Source organism: Diachasmimorpha longicaudata, chromosome 3, assembly GCF_034640455.1.
Source record: "Diachasmimorpha longicaudata isolate KC_UGA_2023 chromosome 3, iyDiaLong2, whole genome shotgun sequence".
NCBI lineage: Eukaryota > Metazoa > Arthropoda > Insecta > Hymenoptera > Braconidae > Diachasmimorpha > Diachasmimorpha longicaudata.
The window spans coordinates 12029585-12045280 of record NC_087227.1 but is presented as its reverse complement, the minus strand read 5'-3'; the positions used below and the strand labels follow the sequence as shown (position 1 = coordinate 12045280).

The 15696-nt window shown below is 39.7% G+C and overlaps 4 protein-coding genes across 4 annotated transcripts; 3 read left to right on the top strand and 1 right to left on the bottom strand.

Annotated features, from left to right (window-relative positions):
- Positions 1–4273: 4273 nt before the first annotated feature.
- Positions 4274–6631, top strand: LOC135160198 (integrator complex subunit 10). Its single transcript, XM_064116493.1, has 4 exons — positions 4274–4629; positions 4707–4774; positions 4851–5094; positions 5178–6631. The coding sequence occupies exons 1-4, from the start codon at positions 4477–4479 to the stop codon at positions 6585–6587; spliced, it is 1875 nt and encodes a 624-aa protein (XP_063972563.1). The 5' UTR covers positions 4274–4476; the 3' UTR covers positions 6588–6631.
- An 80-nt stretch (positions 6632–6711) lies between these two features.
- LOC135160216 (pseudouridylate synthase TRUB2, mitochondrial) lies at positions 6712–8465 on the top strand. The gene is made up of 4 exons (XM_064116540.1): positions 6712–7214; positions 7311–7719; positions 7888–8024; positions 8100–8465. The coding sequence occupies exons 1-4, from the start codon at positions 7058–7060 to the stop codon at positions 8405–8407; spliced, it is 1011 nt and encodes a 336-aa protein (XP_063972610.1). The 5' UTR covers positions 6712–7057; the 3' UTR covers positions 8408–8465.
- On the bottom strand, positions 8448–12692 carry LOC135160183 (ribonuclease 3). Its single transcript, XM_064116453.1, has 2 exons — positions 11662–12692; positions 8448–11573 (listed from the first exon to the last, which is right to left on the bottom strand). Exons 1-2 carry the CDS (start codon positions 12573–12575, stop codon positions 8501–8503), a joined length of 3987 nt encoding a protein of 1328 aa, XP_063972523.1. The 5' UTR covers positions 12576–12692; the 3' UTR covers positions 8448–8500.
- Positions 12693–12821: 129 nt separating this feature from the next.
- LOC135160193 (DNA replication licensing factor Mcm7) lies at positions 12822–15658 on the top strand. The gene is made up of 3 exons (XM_064116485.1): positions 12822–13165; positions 13302–13510; positions 13596–15658. The coding sequence occupies exons 1-3, from the start codon at positions 13126–13128 to the stop codon at positions 15522–15524; spliced, it is 2178 nt and encodes a 725-aa protein (XP_063972555.1). The 5' UTR covers positions 12822–13125; the 3' UTR covers positions 15525–15658.
- The last annotated feature ends 38 nt before the right edge of the window (positions 15659–15696 follow it).

Genomic DNA, 15696 nt, shown 5'->3' with positions numbered 1-15696 from the left:
CCATGTGGCTTGGAGTTTTATTTATTTTTATTTTTTCGTTCCAACCTTTTCATCCACTTGTCTCTGTATCTTTATACTCTCCGGTAATATTGTCTCTGTTGTTACCTCTATTTCCCCTCTGTACTCTTTCGAAATGGCGGATATTGCGGACAGTTTAATGTCGTGGCTACTGTCATGCGTGCTCGTTAACAGACGATACTTTAATTTAATGGAATCACCGCACAGAGAATCCGCACGAATACCTCGAACAAAGTGAACAAAAAAAATATGTATATAGGTACAACTGTTTGCAGTGCTGTACCTATACGGTTTTTCTTCTTTTTTTAAATTTTTTTTTTCAACAGTAATATCCCCACTTGTCTATTTCTACAACCATGCTCCTGATAATCGGTATTATTTATCTTTTCACTCGACCCATTACAATAGCAAATACTCTTGCAGCAGAAAAAAATATTTTGCAACGAGTGTAAAAAAAAAAAGTTGTGTCGCTAATGGGAAAAAGTCCTTTTACCGCAGACTATGTTTAAAAAGTTACATTTTCGTATGGGCTGAGATGAAAAATGTAATATAACAAGCATGTTATAATTTGGCAAAACAGATCAGGGACAGAAATGATTTCACCTATTTTACGTGGATTGGTCAACCTATAGATAGCGACGGCATGCGTCTAAGTGGTCGTTATTTGATGACAGTTATTACCATGATGCGCTGTTTCCTGTGACCATGAGTACATGCGCTCTCGTGAAAACGAGACACTACGAAACGATAAGGGACAAACAGTCTCTCCTCAGGTACAGTGAATTGTGATGGTTAAAGTGGCTTTTGAAAAATAAAAATTATAATTAAAAGGCCAATAAACAATTGCACGATAAATATTTCTTCTATATATCCGGATACATTGACTGAGCAATGAATCAATGATATATGTAGTCGTCGGATCGCCAAGTTTCACGGAAAGCTAGAAATTTTTTTTAACGGCAAATAAATGGGTTTCCACTGAAATTTTTTATTGAAGAACCCTTACAATGAAAACAAGCGGAGACGAATATCGGCGTCTTTGCCGGAAGGTCCCCAGCGAGATAATAATATAATTTGATTGAAGAAAACAAACGAGCTAGTGAAACGCGGCCAATAAGGTATTCCAACTTCAATATGAAAGCGGAGGGTTACTGTTACCTCGTTATCGTGGGGTTACTTCATTACTATTCGCTGAGTGATATCAGCGGAATATCAATTATAGTGATTAACCGAGACGACCTGGCAAACTTTACGGATTGAGTCCAATGATAGCGGAGGATATTCAAACGTCCACGAACACAAACTCCTGAAACAGCATTAGTTGGTGGACTGTCAATAATCTTTTTTTTGTCTCAATCAAATTATCGGAGTCCATCGAAATTCACTCCCCCCACTAGCCAGCTGATTCCGATTCTATGAAAAGTATATTCTTTCGTCTGATTAGTCTGGAACGTCTTGGTAAATTATCGGGGAGAAATAAAATCAGCACATTGCTCCATCTCATGACTCAGTTAAATTGGATCAATTGAAATTACTGGCCTCCTGTATTACAATGCAAAATCAAATGCCTTGAAGCATTAGTACATCCATAAAGCTATACCTTCTGGAATACAGCTGTCAACCCCCTGCCACCATTGTCCCCAATTCACAACCAAACCAACCATGAATTCCTGAAAGTCTAATTGACAAATTCGATTTTATATCTGACAATGGATACATTGGATACATGAATTGGGCTTTACACTGGGGTACATGTCCTCCAGCGTATGCCAGAGGCTCTCTAATTCGTCTCGGAAAATCTGATCTTGCAGCCTACACCCACAAACTGTCTTTAAATCAAATATAATAAATTTAATGTGAAAAATAAGGAAGGGGTAGTGAGCATATGACTACGAGGATGTGACAATGAGTAGATGGAACTAAAATTTCTATAGAAAATATGAGAATACGTGAAACATCAGTAGGTTTGTTGGAAATATAAAAAGTGTCGACCCAGACTGACGTTGTATTTGTGAAGGGTAGTGTGGATGATTTTTTGCTGCATCAGAGGCTCCCGCGAGAAGGAGAAAAGAACATATTAAGGGTGAATTATCACAGAATCAAAATAATTCAATGATGAGAGGTAGGGGAAAACAGGCATTATAAGAGGGGCGGAGAGAATCATCGTATTCCATCGGGGTGTTCCTCCCTCTGTCTCCCCCTTTTATTCGATAATACTGTATGAATGTACGAGAGTAGGGTCATTATTTCCCAGCTAGAAACCCGTTAACTTGTACGACAATCCGTAACCAGAGAGTCCGCGTATTTCCCATATTTTTTTATTTTTTACTCACAATACTCATTTAATAGTTTATTCATTGAAACCCCGGAGCAATTACTATCGTATTGCATCTAGTGTGCAGATTCAAATGAATATTTCTTCCTTCAATGGGATAAGAAATGTACTTATATAACATAAATGGACTGAAATATAAATTCAAACAATCATAAAGATTGACATTCAGAACGAAAATTTCTCGGTCTAGCCTGCTGAATAATTTCAATAAATTAACGGACATTCATTGATGAAATTACCATTGCATAGGACAGTGAATCTTTCCAGCCTCTGGCAAAACAAACTCCATGATTTGGAAATGATTTCTCACGCCCGAATCAAAGTCCGACCCAGATGTTGCACACGTCCGCTAATTTACAGAAGAATATTTACAAAATCGAACGCTGTGCGCATAAAAAGCGAAGAAAAAAAAATAAGGAAATGGCACATACATGCAACTGTCAAGAAGCGTCAGGTGGCCCAGTCCTTCATCCGACAATAGCTCAATTCATTTGGCGAAAATCCCACTGTTAAAATCTCCCATTCAAATTCGATCTTAATCCCCCAGCGTCAAATGGACCTAAGTAGGTACTTAGTTGCACATTTGGCTTAAATTTTATACCATCATCCCACCCCACTTTTCTACACGCGTGTCAAAGTTTCACTATCAGTTGCCGACAATCTTCCGAGGGGAAAGGGACATTGAAGCAGCAATTTCAAAAGTAGCCTGGCCCATTCAGGGACCTCACTCTCCTGGTCAATTTTGCGCTCAAAAGAATCCATAATCACATATATAACGATACAGTTTGCTTCTAAATGAAAGACTTCTAATCCTTCCAAATTAAGTGAGAAAAATTTCAAAAATGTAAAATCTATTGAAAGCCTATTGTTGATTTATTAATAACATCGTTTATACCCGGGTACAGAGAATGCAATTATTCATTTTTTAAACATTAATATGTAATTAAAAGTAGAGAAATGATAATAAAGGATCGTCTATAAGCGCTATTATACAACTCACCAGGGGTGAATATTAAGGATAAACTTTAGTATGTGTGGATCTATGGTATAATCTGAGGATGGCATATAGACAGCTTCAGTACGTGATACGCTTGGTAAAATCCCCGATGGTGGCTTTGTTAAGCTCGAATTCAGAGTGCCTTTGATACGTGTACTTGCACGCTAACTAACCAACCTAAGCTATCCCAAAGTACGTGCAGTCAGAGAGTATACCTGTCTATAGACAACGTTTGTCAAATAATACCGGCTCAGTCTCTTCCGCTTTTGTCTCCTGAATTGACTTTGAGCTAAATTGTAATTTGACATTGACATCTAAATATTATCAATCGCAAAAACAACTGGAAAAAAACTTACGCATATTACGCATGACCACGCTTCATTAAATTGCATTTTTCCATTTTTTTGTTGCATCATACTGAGTTAACATATATCCTGACGCAAAAAAATAAAATAATGAAATAATTTTTTTTTTAAATAATCCTTACCGAATTGAAAGATTGACCTTGATCCATGAATCACGATCACGATCTTACGACTCTGATGGAAGTGAAAATCTGCTGAATACAAAAGCCATAGGGCCATAACCACTTAGGGAGGTTTTCGCATTGTGGGTGACTGGCTGACTGGCTTATAAAAACTAAGCGGATTTTGGTCGTTGAGTGCTCACAGTTATATCTTTATAAATGTAACCTCTCCACTAGAAGCTCACCCATATAGCTCAGAGGATTTTTCAAAATATCCTACTGTTGATTCTAACAATTCGCTTCATCTTCATATTCACCGGCAACACAACGAACAAATCAGTATCGTTACGTATTTGTTACGTAATCATTGAGTACGAATGAGTCATTATTTTCAAATGTCCTCTCGTTATTCTCTCGGAATTTCAATGTCCCACTACTTCTCTGGACGCAAAACTGTTAATTGAATTTATTCTTGAACAATCAGCTCGTATACAGAGCTTTTGTGAAGCGCGATAAGAGGAAGACTAAATGGAGAATCCGGCGCCATCTCACAACTTCCAGTATAACTTCACTCGCGGCCCTTTTCATGTGTCGTATTTTTATCGATTGAGAATAACTTTGCAATAAAAATATATACAAAATTAAGCTTGACGTGAAACAATGTTTGACAATTCTCTTTCACCCGAGACGAAAGCCTCAAAAGAGGATTATTTATTGTCAAGAGCAAAGGAGGCTTTACACACTGACATTTACGCAGCAAAATCCTGGCTAATCACAGCGAAATCATTATTCCCTCACAGTTCTAAAGTACAGGTTAGTTTTTAATTCATATCCACCAAGCGATGATTCGAATAATAATAATTGATTAAATTTTATTATGTTGATTGCAGTTTGAAGCCTATCGAATAGAAAAACTCTCAAAAAATGTAAAGGAGGCTGCGAAATGTTTTAGTGAAATGTGAGTGGAAAATCAACTTGTCCTTTACAATAATACTGTGAAAAATGAAGTTAACTAAAATTTCTATTTATCATAGTTTTCAAAATTTTCCTGAGGATCGTGAAATTTGGGCGGAAATAGAGACAGTGACAGCCTGTCTTCGTTCAGAGAAAAATGATCCAGAGTCCGAGTTGCTTTGTAAGATGTTTCAACACATTCCTCAAGAGCTTCAACACCGATTGCTCGTTATGACAGCCGATCACAGTGAAGACACAATGGAGCACTGCAAACTATTGCTCTTGCTGTTGAAAAAATTTCCTCAAACTATTTCAACTCATGGTGTAAAGACACGCTTCATTAATTATAATTTTAAATGATTAAACTGACAAATTACTGACTATTATTCATCAATTATAATTTACAGCCACGTCTCGTTGAAACTCTACTGACAGCTGAGAAACACAGTCATCCCGGTGAAGCTGTGAATGATTTTCGCAGACTCTTAGCTTGCGAAGCCCTACCACTTTTGGGAGGAGCCCCTGTAGATTTAAACCCTCGATTATGTCTACGACTCCTTTGCAAAGCTGTGGAATTCTTTCTAACATACGTCCAACAACCACCAGACTGTCAGATAACCAATCCCTGGGATCGTTTATTCCAAGTTATCGACATTATTGGTAAAAAACTTGGCTGGGAATTGAGCAGTTTATTCTCTACTCCGTGGAACGAAGAGACTTACTGCGAGAGAATCCAACAGTACGCGGTCACTCATGCCAATGGACTCAGTGATGAAGCTACTGTAAGACAGTTACTACTGTGTGCAATTGCAGTGTTAATTAGAATATTAAATGAGCATGCTCCTCAAATGAATAGTTATGATGTGCCTTACTGCCTGGTTGAGGCATTCACAGAGCCAATATTATCTACAACAGAATCAAAACCGAAGAAACGCAAAAGAGAAGAAATCATTTTAACCAGTGACAGTGAGTATAGTGGCTATGGACTGACCTCGGCAGTTGGTCTTTGGGACATATTACACAGTAGTGAGTACATGAAGAGGGAGGTAACCAAACTCAGCCAACAAACCCTGAGACTGGATGCTTGGTTGAATCCTTTCCTTATTGACCTAGCTGTATATAAAGGATTACACCAAGATGCGCTTGCAAGGTTCCCCCAGGCCGGAGGTAGCTTAGCTACTCACTTGAGACTAGCCAGCACTTGCTTCTGTCTCAAAGATTATGGAGGAATGTTGGATTACATAGTAATGATAGTGAGTGCTTTACCTCAAGTACGCGGAAAATTATCAAATAATCTTAACGCACCTGCTACTCGTCATTTGCATTATTTAGCTCTTGCAGAACTACCAATATTGCAATACTGCTGTAGATTACTATTGAATGGACTGAAAAGCAAATTGACTATTTCCAACGACACTGGCGATTGGGTAACGGGTAATTGCCTTGTACTAATGCAATTGGATTGGCCACAAGAGGCCAATATCTTGCCCATCATATCTGAGCGTATTCGTATGCACGAGGCATTCCGATATCCACTGTTCACCTCGTACATTATTTGCATTGATATTCTTGAGGAGCTCACTTACCTGTGGACTGAGAGTGGTGGAGGAGTTTCACTGGACATTGCTATCGGATCCGAGGTGCTGCAGGGTAGGAGGATAACAACTCGGGGTGCTGATAAGGGAGTTCGGGAGGAAGTCAGACAAGCCATGAGACGACAGGCCGCTCGACAAGATGTTGATCCTATAAATGAATTAATTAAAAGATTCATAATTAATGAGAAGGCTGCTATTTCACATAGCTTAATGCTCAAATGAATTCGCTTTACTGTCTATAAATAAATTACATTTGCATATTCTAATTGTTCTCTCAGTTCTTTAACTATTTAAACGATTTCTTCGGATGTCGATGCCAGTCATTGCCACCCCCCAAACCAAGTACTACTAACAAAGAATAATAATGAGAAAAATATCAATTCATTATCTTGACAATGCAAAATGTAGGAAATTATGATGTCTTTATTCATCAATTATATTATGAAGGTAAAAATTAGTGGAAAAAATTGAAATTTAGTTTGGTTATTCTAAAACAATGCTTGTCAGGCATAAAGTGCATTGAGGACAAATGGCAGTGATAATGATCGGATCATTGGTAGTATTAATCCCTACAACAAATTGTTAAGAGCACTTGATTCTTCTTAGTGGGTGTAAAAAAATTGAGAACCAACCTGCCATCTATGCTGACGGCTGGTTCACATTGAGGTTAGAATAACACACGTTTATCAAGCATGTCAACACTTCAGAAAATATCAAAATCATTAACAAAATACACGAGAAATTCTGAAGAAATTTATCGTTCGTTGAATGGAGTGTTCGCCATTTATAAACCAGCGGAAAAAACTCTCGCTCAGATCAGATTAAGACTATTGAACCACATTTGCAGAGGTTTGCATATTTTCAATTAAAAATTACATGAAAATAATGAGATTAAATATGATATACATATGTTTATATATATATATATATATATATCAATATTAGACTTGAACGGTCTCGATGTGCGACCCCCCGAGAACTACGTCAACATAGAAGGTGATACAACTAAAGAAATGACGGTACGAGTGGAGCCTAGCTATGCAGATCATCCTCTGATAGTTGGACCACGCTATCAACCCAACGACTTCAAGATGTCATCGGCCCATAACATACCATATGAAGTGTCAGGAATATTATTGATGGGGGTGAACGGAGGTACGCGAATGATCCATAAAATTAAGGAATCCAACCCGATGAGATTCTTCAAAGTGAAGGGAATACTGGGACAAGCTACAGATACTTATTTCATAACTGGTAAAATATGCGAAAGAAGTACATGGAGGCATATAAAGAGGGTACACATTGACAGGATATGTGCATCAATGCAGTCTTCTCATCAAAGGACAATGTTCGAGTGAGTAACATAAAATAAAGGAAAGATTTGAGGTGCTGAATGCAAGCTGTCTAATTATTCAAAAACCAGTCAGAAATATATTCCTCATTTCTTAGCAAGATCAACTAAACTCACGTACCAAAAATACAATTATCCACTCAGTTTATATTTATCTTTCACTTATCACAGAGTATGTGGAGTCCATATGCAATCCCAGGCTGCATACGAACTTGCAGTGCAAGGACCAATCAGACCCACTGAAAATCGACTCCCCACACTATACGCTATGAAATGCGTTGACTTCAATCCACCCGAATTTACTCTAGGTAAACACTATTGATAACGCAAGCCATGATTAGTAATAAGTTGATAAAAAATCAAATTCGAAATTATATTTTTAGAAATAGTCTGCATAAACGAAGACCCTATATTCCTGAAAAATCTCATCCACAAACTGGGTATGTACCTACGATCGACAGCGACCTGTACCCAAATTCAGTGTTTTCAATATGGAGTCTTTGGGATCGAGAATGGTCTGTTGAAAAAAGACTGGGACTTGGAGAACATTACCAAGAATATGAGCACCTGCCGAAAGATTTTACGGAACCATAAATACCTCTTCAAACAAGAAGACCCAATACTGAAGGAATATTTAAGTGAATCGAACTTGCCTCATTGCAGCATATCAATCACCAATGACACTACTTAATACCTATCTTATATGGAATAGACAAAAAAATAATAATACATTTGTAAATTGGAAATTATCTTATAATTTCAAAGAAATTATATTCCGGTGTCCCTAATCATAAGTGCAGCGAGACTTCCGATGATCATCTCTGTCGCTCCTTTCAATCCTGTCCACCGCTCTATCCTTACTTCTGCTCCTCCGCTTTCTGCTTGGAACGACTGAATCGGAATCATCAGATTTGTCGGAATGCCTCGACCTCGTCCGCACCCTTCTTGGCCACTGTTGCATCTTGACACTCTTCGCGATGACCCTCTTCTGATGATCGAGTTGAGGGAAAAGGTCCTGAGACTTTTCCAGAGCTTCTTTAGCTGAATTCATCTCAGCTTCCTGGATGCTGTGCCCAGAAGCTTTCGCCAGTCTTTTTCCCCGAAAATATACAGCCACTGTGTAGACTCTTGTGTTGGTGGGGCCTTTGCACTCGATGACTTTATATACAGGAATATCAGGTTCCCCACCATCCATCGTTCTCAATGTCAGACAACACTGCTGAAGTTTACTTTTGGGATCGTTCCAGTCTTGATTCATGATAAAGTCCTGAAGACGAGGAAAGAAGCACACATTGCAGACAACTTTACAGGCATCCAAGCCCTTGTCTACATACAGTGCTCCGAGAAAAGCCTCCAGTAAATCTGCCCTGTCTTTAGTCTTGAGCTCTGCTTTTTGATTTCCATATAGTGCATACTGCGTCATCCCCAAGTCGTCACAAACGACAGCCTGTGTCTTATTATTCACCAAAGAGCTTCGTAATAACGATAAATGCCCCTCATGATGCTCAGGAAAAAATTTATAAAGGTATTCGGAGACGATAAGTTGGAGAACAGTATCACCAAGAAATTCCAATCTCTGGTTGGAGCCAAGTGTCAGATTAGTGTAACCGATGCTTCGATCTGTGAACGCTCTTGCTAGTAATCTCATGTGGGTGAAATCAACTCCGATAGTTTCCTCAAATTTTGTGAGCTTTTGCAAGAATTCAAAGCTGGAGATCCACTGCCTATCACCCATTGGTTCTTGCTCTTGAAGGGGATGCCTTGGATAATTCACCCAGACTGAGAGTAAATCACACTCATTTTGGAACAGAGTTTCACCGAATACTCTGTCAGCCACCTCAATACCCCCGTCTAGGAACAATGAGCCCATAAGGGCTTCGAAACAATTCGCCATAGCATGTTTTAGCTCCAAATCGTGACAAAGATCGCTACCATGGGCGTACAGCATATACTGTTCCAGGTGTAATTTCTCAGCTAGAACCGCTAGATGTTGATTTTGGACGATGGCTGCTCTGTAAGTAGCTAAGCCTCCTTCTTCGAGATTTGGAAACATGTGAAAGAGGTGAATTGAAGATAAAAATTCAACGACAGCATCTCCAAGAAACTCCAGTCTCTCATTGTGAGCAATTGACGATTCTGTTTCTCTTCTTGCACCAAACCTTGACATAATATTTATCAAAGTATTGATCCCTCGTTTCCGAGTATTCATGTAGTGAATTCGTCTGTCTCCGTACTCCGGCTGACTGATGCCACAATTTGTTAGTGAATTTCTCGCATGATCTGGATTTGTTCCAAAATTCTCTCGATAGCTAGGATGCGTCAGCGCTAATTGTAATAAATATCTATTCTTAAATTTGTATTTAAGTGTGCATTCTAAATTGTCCAATGATTTGTGGAATCGTAGATGGCAGACTAGTACAGGAATTAGCATGGCGTGCTGAACAATGTCACACATTATTCCAGTTCGGTAGAAACCCTCGGAGCTCATATCGACAGTCACATCTCTCTTCATTTTACTTTGGGTTCTCAACTCTTGGAGTTTATTCTCTTTAGCCTCTAATTTCCTCTTACTTTCAAAGGAAGGTTTCGGCATGTTGGCCAAGAGATGACGGAATTTAACATAGTCTCTCCAGGCTTTCTGGTAATCAGCGTTACCAGCGTAACTAAGCTGAGGGGGTCTGATTCCAAAGTGAACAATTGCTGGATAAATAGTTCCATCGTTGGGTTGCTCATCCTCCTGATTTCGATCAAGTTGATCTACCCTAACACTGCATGGTTTTTTTCCCGGATACGTAACCACCATTCCTTTGACTTCGTCAGCAAAATTTTGCCACTTGTATTGGGGCATTTCAATAAGCCTCGGAAGATCTTGGACTTCAATTAATTTCGTGCTACTTTTTATCAAATAATTTAATACCTCATTCATTGATAAAATTTCTTGTCCCTTGTCTGGTAAATCTCTGACAAATCGCGGCATAAAGTGAAATTGTCCACAACCAGTTCGATCTTGCGCTGGATGCAAATCAAAGTCCATCAGTTCTAATATTTCCTTGAACAGATAATTCTGGAAATAATCCAATTCCTGTACTGTGAAATTCTCTGGTAATTTTTCCTCAATGTAGAGAATAGTGTATTCGATATTAAACCTGATGACTTTGCATGTGGGCAATTTGACAAGTGGAAAATGAGAAAGCATTGAGAAACCCTCGAATATGAACTCGTGCTCATCGTGTTTGATAATTGTTGGCGTTTTAGTCAAAAAATTTGTTGGAGGACTTATTGTTATTCTATAATGGAATAATTTGTCGGCATTGTTGGAGTTCAATTCACAACGATTTATCATACCTTCACCAGCATAAATACCATGCCTGATGCCTGATCTTCTCGATTTGGCACTGCACCTGCACAAAGGACCATCGTTCATTTCACCAGGATCATTGAACCACATTTCCTTGTGCAACCTTTGTGGATGCTCCTTCTTGGCCATCAGCTCTTCCATAGTCCTGTCAACTTCATCCATAGAACTGTCACCGTCTGAAGAACTACTATCACTGCTGCATATCTCTGATTTGTGCCTGCAAACTCGTCTTCTGGTTTTTCTTACTGGCGGCTCATATGGAGACTGACTTGCTCGTGTAATCGCTGCTCTGTCTAACAGGGCTCGTTTAAATATGCCACACAATTCTTGAAGCTTAGGTGTCCCTTTCATTATTCTTGGATTATTCTCATCCCTGTTATAATAAAGATCAGCTGGAGCTGTTCGAGTCCAAGCCTTTCTCTCACACTCTAGAATTCCGTCGGGGCCCAGTTCATCCATTTTTTTCTCAATATCACGACTTGTTGCACAGTAATTTCGCCTATAATAGAATAATTATTATATTAACATAAAATAATAGCAACTGGTGGAAGTTTAATTAATCAGCATGGGAAAAAACAAATATCTACCTATATTTTTCCAGTAATAACTCTCGCTCAGTTAGCTCCCTCTTTGGTTTGGCTACACCTTTGCTACAACCAGCTGATATCGACGTTGAACCCCTGGAAGGATCGGACTCCAACGATCGTGATCGTTTCCTAGACCTCTCATTGACAATCGATCTATCTCTACTTCGTGTCCTTTCGCGCGACGCTGAATGATCCCTCAAGGAAGTCCTCCGGTAATCCTCGTTCTTGTAATAATGATTCCTGTCTAATTTCCTGTATCTGTCCACTGGCATCCCTCGAGGGTTAGATCCCTTATAATGAGCAGATGATATATGATCAGAGCCCTTGGACCAGTGCTTATTAGCGTACGATTTTCCCTCATGACCACGCCAGTCTTTCCGTGATTTATCATATCTATTGCTATTATCACCATGTTTTGAATAATCACTACGTTTTACTGCTCCAGCACATTGCAAACTCCAGTCACTAGGATCAGTCCTTCCTTTCCAACTGCCAATCTTAGGTGAATCATTGTTTAATGATTGATTGGAATCCCCATGACTTCTGCTCCAGTGACTGACATTACTTGACTGGCATTGGACCCATCGAAACTGCTGTGTCTCATCGTTGGTAGAGGGTACATACAAGCTACCAGGCGATGTTGAACTCTCTGCATAACCTTGATACGTGTATGACGCGTAATTGTTGTAATTCTGGCATGAACTTCCACTTGCGGGTTGACCGTATATATCACTGGGTGGTTTTTCGTATGAATTGTGTTGATAATTTTGGTAATTAGGAGGAGGCACTCGGAAATTTGGCGGTGGTTGTGAGAAATCAGGTGGAGGGTAGGGAATCGTGGGGTTAGAATAGTATTCAGTATTTTGTTGTCCTGATGTCCAGCAATATTGCTCTCCTGGATTGTTGTTTGTCATTTTCTTGATAAACTTTACTTCACAGTGACGCGTAAGGACGTAATTTTCATTGTGTGTATCTATATTTTTTTTATATTGTTGTGTACCACAGCACGAATCTATTTTGCTTTACCTGCAGAATCGAATACTACCAACAATAAAAAAAAAATCTCGAATGCACTTCACTCTATGAAATATAAGGGAGAGGGGATGACCACTAAGGAAGGAACAAGCCAGCATTAGTACCAGATGTCGAGGGAGAGGCGCTACCATTGATTCTGGCGGGCGGGCTTGCCCGCGTCGCGCTTGCGAGACCTTGTCCCTTATTTCTCACTTACTATACCACCCCTAAATCATACCATTAGTGAGTGGAGACGCTTGCGATCGTTGGCGACAAGTAACGGCCGACCGTGACAACTACTATTCTCCCGCCTTTTTGGCCGGTTTCAGCGTTTCCCTAACCTTATAACCCGTCATCAAACAATCAAAATTTTGATAAAAACCATTTTTACCATACACTGTCATTGTACTTCCTTGAGAATAAAACTTTTCTATTAAGAAATTGCCCACAATGGCGGGGAGAAAACCACGAGATTATGGGAAAGACAGGGGTGAGCGAATTAAGACCGATTACATCTAAATAAAGCCTTTATAACCATAAATTTCAATTTATTATCAATTTTGAGAATTCTACTTCACAGTTATTAATTGTGTTTATATGAATCGAGTTTTTCTGTTTTTATTTAGATCAATTGAAGACATTTCTTGAGGAATTCGTAACAGTTGATGACAAAACTGGCAACAAGTGTTTTCGATACAGGGAACAATTGACGAATATTGCGCACAGAGAGCAGATTGCATTGAATATACAATTAGATGATATACGAGAATTTGATGATGAATTGGCTGAAGCCATTGTCAACAATACAAAGAGATATGTGAACCTAGTCACTGAGGTTAGTAAGAAAATAATGTGTTATTTTTCTCTTTTAGAATAAACAGACCATGATTTAGTTAAAACATTCTCTTTTGAATTGATAGCTCGTTCAGGAGATCCTTCCCGATTTCAAGGAGCGCCCAGTACCTCCAAAAGATGCTCTAGATATTTACATTGAGCACCGTCTCCTAATGGAGGCCAGGAACCGTCATCCAGGTGACCAGCGAGACCCTCGGAACCAATACGCTCCAGAATTGATGCGAAGATTCGAGGTCTATTTCACAAATTTTAACGATGCAAAACACGTTTCCGTACGAGAAATGAAGGCCATCAACATTGGAAAATTGACAACTGTTCGAGGAATTGTGACACGATGTACAGAGGTAAAACCAATGATGGTATGTGCCACATACACTTGCGATCAATGTGGAGCTGAAACTTACCAACCAATTCAATCATTGAGCTTTAAACCCCTCGACATGTGTGTCAGCGATGATTGCAAAGTCAACAAGTCAGGGGGTAGACTCTACATTCAGACAAAGGGCTCCAAGTTCGTTAAATTCCAAGAGCTTAAACTACAGGAGCACAGCGACCAGGTGCCAGTCGGCCACATTCCTAGGACCCTGACGGTCTACTGTCGAGGGGAGACAACGAGAAATTGTCTCCCAGGTGATCACGTAGTAGTTACGGGAATATTCCTTCCACTTGCTAAAACAGGATTTAATCCGAGTGCTAGTGGAGGTCTTCTCAGTGAGACATTCCTCGAGGCCCATCAGTTAATTCCGTTGACGAATGTGATCAGTGTCGATGACACCAGCCAACAGCTAACTCAGGAAGAACTCGAGGGCCTAACAGGTGATGATTTCTACTCAAAATTAGCCAATTCAATAGCTCCTGAAATATACGGACTTGAGGACGTGAAAAAAGCTCTTCTACTGCTATTAGTTGGTGGGACAGATAAGAAAAAAGGTGATATAAAAATTCGTGGCAATTTGAATATTTGCTTGATGGGAGATCCTGGTGTGGCGAAATCCCAATTACTGGGATTTATCACTCGTCTTGCTCCACGATCGCAGTATACAACCGGAAGGGGATCCTCGGGTGTAGGTTTAACAGCATCAATTCTGAAAGATCCCCTGACGGGCCAAATGATGCTCGAGGGAGGTGCCCTAGTCTTAGCAGATCAGGGTGTCTGTTGCATCGACGAGTTCGACAAAATGCAGGACTCCGACAGAACAGCTATTCACGAGGTTATGGAGCAGCAAACGATATCTATTGCTAAAGCTGGTATAATGACACGTCTTAATGCAAGAGTTTCTATACTAGCAGCAGCCAATCCTGCCTTTGGAAAGTACAACTCCAAACGGACAATTGAGCAGAATATTCAGCTGCCAGCGGCCTTGCTCTCGAGATTCGATCTCCTCTGGCTCATTCAAGACCGAGCTGATCGTGATAACGATCTTCGTCTTGCTCAGCACATCACCACTGTTCACCGCACTGGCACTCAGCCCTCGACAGAGACAACAGCTATTGATATGAACCTCATGAGGAGGTACATTACACTCTGCAAGAACATTGATCCATCCATCAGTCCAGACGTCACCGAGTACATCGTCGAATCTTACGTTGACATGCGAAGAGAATCAAGAAACAGTCACGATAAAACTTTTACGTCAGCGCGTAATTTACTTGCTGTCATTCGCCTATCCACAGCACTTGCACGTTTGCGGTTATCACCGACTGTTGAAAAGGAAGATGTGGCTGAGGCTAATCGCCTGGTTGAGATGTCCAAGTACTCGATCAATTGTTCAGATATTCAGGTTGGCAACAAGGAGCAGAGCACGACCAATCGTATTTTCCAAATAATTCGGGAATTGGCTGGCGATTTAAAAACTATCAAAGTCCCTGATGTTCTCCAGAGGTGCACCAATAAGGGCTTCACTCCTGATGAAATTGACAAATGCATTGAGGAATATGAGGAGTTCAATGTCTGGCAGGTCAATCAGGCACGCACCAAGGTCACCTTCCTCTGATTTACTGGCAGCACCAGCAATCACTGGATGTAATGGAGCTTATCATTTATTTTAGTTTTTTCCGAGTTCCTTGTAATTCTTTATAAAGATTGAAAAAATTACATGAAAATAAAGAACTGTGACATTTTTCCATATTTTTCTATGGAAGTTAATTTTTTTTCTAATGTGAAAA